Below are 10,129 nucleotides of genomic sequence, written 5' to 3' on the forward strand. Positions count from 1 at the left end.
GGAATATAAATGTGCGGTGTGTATAAACAGCATATCATTTGGAAAAGAAAATGGTATGTATAGTAGTAGGTCTATTAGGATCAACTGTGTGGAGAATAAACAACAGTATATACTGTAAACACTATAAGTGGCTGTGTGTGTGTGTGTGTGTGTGTGTGTGTGTGTGTGTGTGTGTGTGTGTGTGTGTGTGTGTGTGTGTGTGTGTGTGTGTTTGTGTGAGGCCCAGTTTAGCCCAGTTTTCTACTCTGTATACACTCATACCGAACCCCAGGACCAGAGGCTTATGACCAGCTATAATACTGTGTTAAACAGCCTGGCTCAATAGAAAATACTGTCACACACACCCACATCTACCCACACACACACACTATGAAATACTGTCATTCCTCTTCTGTCTATCCGTCTCATAATGGGCTGAATGGATGCCAGGGGGGTGTGCTGCTCATAGGAGCGTCAGGATAAAGATCCCTGCAGGATCCTCTTAGACTCAGTTAGACCCAGACACCAGTAATGAAACAGGAATATGCTCTGACATGATCCATCGAGCACTGTCACAAGGAGAGGGACATTATGCTATTACCTCATACATGTTAGTCTATTGTTACAGACATATGTTTACACACGTATGTAGGTAGGCACTTACAGGTATATGCAGATACACAGACACACATACACACACTCTCTCACCCCCTCTCTCTCAAGGAGGTGGTGGTGGTAGGAGAGGAGAACTTCACCACTCCCTGTTACATCCAGATGGATGAGGAGGCATGTCACATCCTGACAGAGACCCTAGGGACATACTGCCTGGTGGGCCAGTCCTGCAGCGCGGCCACCACCAAGAGACTGAAACTGGCCATCTTCGGCCCCGTCACCTGCCCCGCCCTTGAGTACCACATTAGAGTTTACTGCCTGGATGACACACAGGACTCATTCAAAGTAAGTGTGTGTGTGTGTGTGTGTGTGTGTGTGTGTGTGTGTGTGTGTGTGTGTTGTGTGTGTGTGTGTGTGTGTGTGTGTGTGTGTGTGTGTGTGTGTGTGTGTGTGTGTGTGTGTGTGTGTGTGTGTGTGTGTGTGTGTGTGTGTGTGTGTGTGTGTGTGTGTGTGTGTGTGTGTGAAGTAGCCAGCAGATGCAGTGTGGGAGGCAGGTAGGCAGGTAAGCAGTGGGGGCTGTGTTTGTGTGCAGTAATAAGGGAAGATGAGCACATGCATTTGAATATAATCTCCAAGGCCAAGCTGCTCCTAGAGAAATGGTGCCGTGCCCTTGCAAATATGAGCCATATTTGATATTTATTCTATCTCCTCCTCCCCCATTGTCCTCCCCCCATCACCTCCTTCCACCTTCAGTGAAGAAAGACAAGGTCTCATTACTACTTTTTAAGGAGGAGAATAGGACCCGGTTATTATGTTTGGGAATGAGTAGTGAGATTAAGAATGATCACGGTTATTATGTTTGGGAATGAGTAGTGAGATTAAGAATGATCACGGTTATTATGTTTGGGAATGAGTAGTGAGATTAAGAATGATCACGGTTATTATGTTTGGGAATGAGTAGTGAGATTAAGAATGATCACGGTTATTATGTTTGGGAATGAGAAGTGAGATTAAGAATGATCATGTTGAATGTAGATGTGAATGTCACATGTTGTGTATGTTTATAGATGGGTTATGACATGGTTGGTAAGTACATAATGCCTGCTGAAATTATGTTCAAAGCCTGATTTCAAAAAGCAAACACATTTTATAGGAAGTTACAACACAGAATTCAGATAAATGAGTATATGGTGATTGTGTGATTCATTCCACAGTCAAATCTAAACTTGTCTTTCACTGTGTGTCTGTCTCTGTGTGTCTGTCTCTGTGTGTCTGTTGATGTGTGTCGGTCGCGGTGTGTCTGTCGCTGTGTATCTGTCGCTGTGTGTCTGTCTCTGTGTGTCTTTCGCTGTGTGTCTGTCTGTCTCTGTGTGTCTGTCTGTCTGTCTCTGTGTGTGTCTCTGTGTGTCTGTCGCTGTGTATCTGTCGCTGTGTGTCTGTCTCTGTGTGTCTTTCGCTGTGTGTCTGTCTGTCTCTGTGTGTCTGTCTCTGTGTGTCTGTCTGTCTCTGTGTGTCTGTCTGTCTCTGTGTGTTTGTCTCTGTGTGTCTGTCTGTCTCTGTGTGTCTGTTGCTGTGTATCTATCGGTCGCTGTGTGTTTGACACTGTGTTTCTGTCGCTGTGTGTCTGTCTCTGTGTTTCTGTCACTGTGTATCTGTCTGTCTCTGTGTGTCTGTTGCTGTGTATCTATCGGTCGCTGTGTGTTTGACACTGTGTTTCTGTCGCTGTGTGTCTGTCTCTGTGTTTCTGTCACTGTGTATCTGTCACTGTGTATCTGTCGCTGTGTGTTTGACACTGTGTGTCTGTCTCTGTGTGTCTGTCTCTGTGTGTCTGTCTCTGTGTGCCTGTAGGAGGTTTTGCAGATGGAGAAACAGATGGGAGGGAAACTCCTGGACGAACCAAAGACACTCAACTTCAAGGACAGCACCCACAACCTGCGACTGTCCATCCACGATGTCCCACACACACTGTGGAAAAGCAAGCTACTAGCCAAGTACCAGGTACACACACACACAGAATGTAAAGACATACACAAACACCCTTGGTGCTAGTATAACCCCCGCCCCCTTCTCTCCCCAGGAGTTGTCATTCCAGCAGGTGTGGTCTGGGTCCCAGAGGAACCTCCACTGTACTTTCACCCTGGAGAGGTTCTGTCCCAGCACCGTCAACCTGGCCTGTAAGCTGTGTGTTCGACAGGTGGAGGGGGAGGGGCAGATCTTCCAGCTCGACACCACCCTCTCAGAGGTATGGAAATAGTACTGTATCCAGATACAGTACATACATATAGTGAACGAATGAAGTATATCAGACCTGGGTTAGAAGGTGGGATTCAAATGTATTTAATTGCCATTTTTTTGTCAGCGATCTACACAAAAGATCGCTTTTGTGTAGACTCATGTTTAGCAGTGATTACAGCTGTGAGTCTGTCTGGGTAAGTCTCTAAGAGCTTTGCACACCTGGATTGTACAATATTTGAACATTATTCTTTAAAACATTCTTCAAACTCTGTCAAGTTGGTTGTTGATCATTGCTAGACCGCCATTTTAAAGTCTTGCCATAGAATTTCAAGCCGATTTAAGTCAAAACTGTAACTAGGCCACTCAGGAACATTCAATGTCATCTTGGTAAGCAACTCCAGTGTAAAGTTGGCTTTGTGTTTATGCTGAAAGGTGAAATTGTCTCCCAGTGTCTGTTGGATAGCAAACTGAACTAGGTTTTCTTCTAGGATTTTGCCTTTGTTTAGCTGTATACCTTTTCTTTTTATCAAAACAAAACTCCTTAGTCCTTGCCATTGACAAGCATACCCATAACATGATGCAGCCACCACCATGCCTCTAAATATGAAGAGTGGTATTCAGTGATGTTGTTGGATTTGCCCCAAACATTACACTTTGTATTCAGGACATGAAGTCATTTCTATGCCACGTTCTTTGCAGAATTACTTAAGTGCAAATAGGATACATATTTTGGAATATTTTTTATTCTGTACAGGCTTCCTTCTTTTCACTCTGTCATTTAGGTTAGTATTGTGGAGTAACTACAATGTTGTTGATCCATCCTCAGTTATCTCCTATCACAGCCATTAAACTCTGTAACTGTTTTAAAGTCACCATTGGCCTCATGGTGAAATCCCTGAGCAATTTTCTTCCTCTCTGGCAACTGAGTTAGGGAGGACGCCTGTATCTTTATAGTTACTGGGTGTATTGATACACCTTCCAAAGTGTAATGAATAATGCTTAATAACTTTACAATGCTTACCCATCTACAGTACCAATAGCTGTCCTTCTTTGTGAGGCATTGGGGCACCTTCTTAGTCTTTGTGGTTGAATCTGTGTTTAAAATGTACTGCTCGACTGAGGGACCTTACAGATAATTGTATGCCTGGGGTACAGAGATGAGGTAGTCATTCTGAAATCATGCTAAACACTATTATTTCTCACAGAGTGAGTCCATGCAACTCATTGTGTGACTTGTTAAGCATTTTTTTAAATCCTGAACTTATTTAGGCTTATCTTAACCAAGGGGTTGAATACTTATTGACTCAAGACATTTCAGCTTCTCATTTCTTATTCATTAGTAACATTTCTAAAAGCATAATTCCACTTTGACATTATGGGGTATTGTGTGTGACACAACATCTACATTTAATTCATTTCAATTCAGGCTGTAACACAACGAAATCTGGAAAAAGTCAAGGGATGTGAATACTTCCTGAAGGCACGGTATTTGCTGAATCATGCATGCATGCTCAGACAAATCAGACTAACTTGATTTAGTCTAACTGGCTTACTGCTAACTTGAGTTGAGAATGCTGTTATATCGTATATATTTCTGTCTTTTTCCATGTCTTTGTCCCTCCTGGTTGTCAGGGGTTGAGTGAGAGTTTAGTCTTCTGTCAGTGAACTATTTTACTCAGACAGTGAGGCTTGAGCCTGCTGCACTCACTGCCCTTTCTGTGAAAGCTTGTCTTTTATGACTTATTTTATTTTTCGTAGCTCCACACAGAGCACAGCTCTAAGGGAGTAATCACTCTAATCGCACTCTGACAACCCCCTCACAAGGAGAATGGTTGAGTAAGAGATCATTGAAACAGAGATTGTACAGGGCACAGTGGATAGAGTGCTTTGCTCTAGCCCTGGTCTTACTGTAGCCCCTGTTCTCTCTGAGCGTGTCCAGACCTTACTATCTGACTAGAGGCCAGGCGTAGCTCCTGTCCTCTCTGAGCGTGTCTAGACCTTACTATCTGACTAGAGGCCAGGCGTAGCTCCTGTTCTCTCTGAGCATGTCTAATCCTTACTATCTGACTAGAGGCCAGGCGTAGCTCCTGTTCTCTCTGAGCGTGTCCAGACCTTACTATCTGACTAGAGGCCAGGCGTAGCTCCTGTTCTCTCTGAGCGTGTCCAGACCTTACTATCTGACTAGAGGCCAGGCGTAGCTCCTGTTCTCTCTGAGCGTGTCTAGACCTTACTATCTGACTAGAGGCCAGGCGTAGCTCCTGTTCTCTCTGAGCGTGTCGAGATCTTACTATCTGACTAGAGGCCAGGCATAGCTCCTGTTCTCTCTGAGCGTGTCTAGACCTTACTATCAGACTAGAGGCCAGGCGTAGCTCCTGTTCTCTCTGAGCGTGTCTAGACCTTACTACTATCTGACTGGAATAATGTTATGGATACATGCGCTAATTCGAATGAGAACTTGTAACACCAGCTCCAACAATCTTCTCCCAAATAATAATTTCAATCAATTCAAATAGTTGTATCCTGTACTGACATCAATCTCTCTCCTCCATCTCCAGGACACCCAGAGTATTGACACGTCTCTGCTGGACCCAGCCAGTAACATCACAACCCTGGTGGGGCCCAATGCCTTCCGCATTCCCCTCTCCATCAGACAGAAGCTCTGTGGCAGCCTGGACGCCCCACAGAACCGAGGAAACGACTGGAGGATGCTGGCACACAAACTGAACCTGGACAGGTGAGGATGGGATGGGACTGTGTGTGTGTGTGTGTGTGTGTGTGTGTGTGTGTGTGTGTGTGTGTGTGTGTGTGTGTGTGTGTGTGTGTGTGTGTGTGTGTGTGTGTGTGTGTGTGTGTGTGTGTGTGTGTGTGTGTGTGTGTGTGTGTGTGTGTGTGTGTGTGTGTGTGTGTGTGTGTATAAACAGCAGGGGCTCCCTTATCACAGACAGCAGTAGGAGTTAAACCAGCAGCAGGAGGGATGACTTTACCCTCCATCGTTCCCCCTCCCTCACCTCTTATCCCCTTTCTCACCCACCTCCTTACTCCACCTCTCCCTACCTCTCAGAGAGCTCAGAGCTGGATGAAAGTAGTTCTGACCATTTAATGTTTGACTGTCCGCTTTTAAACTAGTTTTTGTTCATTTAAATGATGACACTGGATATTCATAAAGCACAGGCAGAGTATGCAAACTCTCTACCTCTCTGCCTCTCTCACTGTCTGTCTTTCTCTCCTCTCTCTCTCTCTCTCTCTCTCTCTCTCTCTGTCTTTCTCTCTCTCTCTCTCTCTCTCTCTCTCTCTCTCTCTCTCTCTCTCTCTCTCTCTCTCTCTCTCTCTCTCTCTCTCCCTCTCTCTCTCTCTCTCTCTCTCTCTCTCTCTCTCTCTCTCTCTCTCTCTCTCTCTCTCTCTCTCTCTCTCTCTCTCTCCCTCTCTCTCTCTCTCTCTCTCTCTCTCTCTCTCTCTCTCTCTCTCTCTCTCTCTCTCTCTATATATATATATATATATATATATATATATATATATATATATATCAGGTATTTGAATTACTTTGCCACTAAATCCAGTCCTACGGGGTGATTCTGGACCTTTGGGAGGCCCAACACTTCCCTGACGGGAACCTCGGCCGCCTGGCTGCCGTGCTGGAGGAGATGGGTCGCCATGAGAACCTCGTGCTCATGGCAACAGACCACTGACACCCGTCCTTCAAAGAACAGGAAGTTCCAGGGAGGAGTAAGAGATGAGTCACAGAGAAAGGTTGAGAGAGAGGAACACAGGACAGGCAGAAATACAGGACAGGCAGAGCAAGACCTCTCTTCCATCAGAGAACACACATCCATAGAGACACACACACAAACATACACTGAACAAAAATATAAACGCAACATGCAACAATTTCATAGGTTTTGTGAGTTACAGTTCATATGAGGAAATCAGTCAATTGAAATAAACTCATTAGGCCCTAATCTATGGATTTCACATGACTGGGAATACAGATATGCATCTGTTGGTCACAGACACCTTAAAAAAAGGTAGGGGCGTAGATCAGAAAACCAGTCAGTATCTGGTGTGACCACCATTTGCCTCATGCCGCGCTATACATCTACTTCACATAGAGTTGATCAGGCTGCTGATTGTGGCCTGTGGCCTCTTCAATGCCTGTGCAAAGTGGCTGGATATTGGCGGGAACTGGAACACGCTCTCGTACATGTCGATCCAGAGCATCCCGAACATGCTCAATGGGTGACATGTCTGGTGAGTATGCAGGCCATGGAAGAACTGGAACATTTTCAGCTTCAGGAATTGTGTACAGATTCTCGTGACATGGGGCTGTGCATTATCATGCTGAAACATGAGGTGATGGTGGTGGATGAATGGCACCACAATGGGCCTCAGGTCTCGTCACAGTATCTCTGTGCATTCAAATACCCATCGATAAAATGCAATTGTGTTCGTGTACGTAGCTTATTCCTGGCCATACCATAACCCCACCTCTGTTCGCAATGTTGACTTCAGCAAAGTGCTCACCCACACAACACCAAACACGCTGTCTGCCATCTGCCCAGTACAATTTAAACTGGGATTCAACCCTGAAGAGCACAGTGTGCCAGTGGCCATCGAAGATGCACATTTTCCCAATGAAGCCTGTTACGACGCCAAACTGCAGTCAGGTGAAAGCCCTGATGAGGATGACGAGCACACAGATGAGCTTCGCTGAGACGGTTTCTGACTGTTTGTGCAACAATTATTCGGTTGTGCAAACTCACAGTTTCATCAGCTGTCCAGGTGGCGTGTCTCAGACCCTCCCACAGGTGAAGAAGCTGGCAGTGGAGGTCCTGGACTGGCGTGGTTACATGTGGTATACATGTACATTTTAGAGTGACTTTTGATTGTCCCCAGCACAAGGTGCACCTGTGTAATGATCATGCTGTTTAATCAGCTTCCTGATATGCTACACATGTCAGGTGAATCGACTATCTTTTCAAAGGCGAAATGCTCACAAACAGGAATGTAAACACATTTGTGCAGAAAATTTAGAGAAAAATAAGCTTTTTGTGCATATGGAACATTTCTGGGATCTTTTATTTCAGCTCATGAGAAATGGGACCAACACTTTACATGTTGCGTTTATATCTTGTTCAATATACTTAGCATAGCCACGCTCCACTTTCCATATATTGAACTAGGATGTTAGTGAGCCTTGTCTGTACTCTCTCTGGTACAGTTGTCTTTACCGTGATACAGTTTCCTAGGAAACGCTTGATAGTTCTGTCCTTATATTGGATGACCTCATGGACGTCTCTCTGTGATGACAGACTGGCTCAGAGCAGAGGAACATGGGAAGGGGTGTGGACAGAGGGAGTGGGGAAGGCCCCTCCCACTTCAACTGCCCTATGGATCCTCATGGTAACTCCTGGAACCAACATCTCGTCAACATTTCTAATGAAAGAACTTGTTTCGGTGACTATATACGTCTGTATTTAACACATCTATTTATACACAAATATGTCTCCTGTATTTTATGCAGTCTAATATTGATTACTTTAGGCTATGTTTACACACAGCAATCTTTTGATCAATCAGATCTTTTCATAGCAGATCTTTTTCAGAGCTGATCTGATTGGTCAAAAGACAAATGAGTAAAACAATATCAGAATTGAGCTGCCCGTGTAAACATAGCCTTGGAGTTCTCTTGTGTTCCCTTTCTTTTCATTGTGTCAACGTGCCCCCTGGTGGATCCTCTTGTTAATGACGCCTACTGTACAGTCACTGAAACAAAGCCAGTAGAACAACCTGTACATAAGCAGAACATTGAAAACTCGAACCTTTTACAGTGTTAGTAAGACTGTCATCATTAATATTAACTGTTGTCATTCCTGTTGTGTATTATTATTGTTTTACAATTATTTTTTGTTACTTTCTATTCTTCAATTATTTACAATTTGCCTATTTAATTTGAAAAGTATATATTTTGGTTTGGATTGCGCTATCAAGTGTTGGTTTATTAGCCCATAAAACCAATGATGCTGATAGATGGAACTATTTGAGAGGTCAGTGAGAGGTCAGTCAATCAAAGGTCAAAGTTCAGTAGTTATCGCTCACTGCATGCCAGTCAGCATAGTAGGGTCATCACTGTCTGGCCAAGTTACAAAATCAGAAGTTCTAAAATGTAGCTTCTTAAAATCAGATTTTGAACCTAGCCCTAACCTTAACCTCACTGGTAACCTTATACCTAGCCCTAACCTTAACCTCACTGGTAACCTTATACCTAGCCCTAACCTTAACCTCACTGGTAACCTTATACCTAGCCCTAACCTTAACCTCACTGGTAACCTTATACCTAGCCCTAACCTTAACCTCACTGGTAACCTTATACCTAGCCCTAACCTTAACCTCACTGGTAACCTTATACCTAGCCCTAACCTTAACCTCACTGGTACCCTTATACCTAACCCTAACCTTAACCTCACTGGTAACCTTATACCTAACCCTAACCTTAACCTCACTGGTAACCTTATACCTAACCCTAACCTTAACCTCACTGGTAACCTTATACCTAGCCCTAACCTTAACCTCACTGGTAACCTTATACCTAGCCCTAACCTTAACCTCACTGGTAACCTTATACCTAGCCCTAACCTTAACCTCACGGGTAACCTTATACCTAACCCTAACCTTAACCTCACTGGTAACCTTATACCTAACCCTAACCTTAACCTCACTGGTAACCTTATACCTAGCCCTAACCTTAACCTCACTGGTAACCTTATACCTAGCCCTAACCTTAACCTCACTGGTAACCTTATACCTAACCCTAACCTTAACCTCACTGGTAACCTTATACCTAGCCCTAACCTTAACCTCACTGGTAACCTTATACCTAACCCTAACCCTAACCTCACTGGTAACCTTATACCTAACCCTAACCTTAACCTCACTGGTAACCTTATACCTAACCCTAACCCTAACCTCACTGGTAACCTTATACCTAACCCTAACCCTAACCTCACTGGTAACCTTATACCTAACCCTAACCCTAACCTCACTGGTAACCTTATACCTAACCCTAACCCTAACCTCACTGGTAACCTTATACCTAACCCTAACCCTAACCTCACTGGTAACCTTATACCTAACCTTAACCTCACTGGTAACCTTATACCTAACCTTAACCCTAACCTCACTGGTAACCTTATACCTAACCTTAACCCTAACCTCACTGGTAACCTTATACCTAACCCTAACCTTAACCTCACTGGTAACCTTATACCTAACCCTAACCTTAACCTCACTGGTAACCTTATACCTAGCC

General features: G+C 44.2%; 1 protein-coding gene across 1 annotated transcript in view; it reads left to right on the plus strand.

Annotated features, from left to right (window-relative positions):
* The window catches only part of si:ch73-72b7.1 (netrin receptor UNC5C), a 36,536-nt gene extending 29,776 nt beyond the window's left edge, over window positions 1-6,760 (plus strand). Inside the window, exons 6-10 of the mRNA XM_042326669.1 lie at window positions 703-936; window positions 2,440-2,589; window positions 2,669-2,833; window positions 5,382-5,560; window positions 6,354-6,760. Coding sequence (XP_042182603.1) covers window positions 703-936; window positions 2,440-2,589; window positions 2,669-2,833; window positions 5,382-5,560; window positions 6,354-6,396 — 771 coding nt within the window. The 3' untranslated portion in view covers window positions 6,397-6,760. The remainder of the gene's footprint in view (window positions 1-702; window positions 937-2,439; window positions 2,590-2,668; window positions 2,834-5,381; window positions 5,561-6,353) is intronic.
* The last annotated feature ends 3,369 nt before the right edge of the window (window positions 6,761-10,129 follow it).

The sequence above is a fragment of the Oncorhynchus tshawytscha genome, linkage group LG09 (genome assembly GCF_018296145.1).
Source record: "Oncorhynchus tshawytscha isolate Ot180627B linkage group LG09, Otsh_v2.0, whole genome shotgun sequence".
In the NCBI taxonomy this organism is placed as follows: Eukaryota; Metazoa; Chordata; class Actinopteri; order Salmoniformes; family Salmonidae; genus Oncorhynchus; species Oncorhynchus tshawytscha.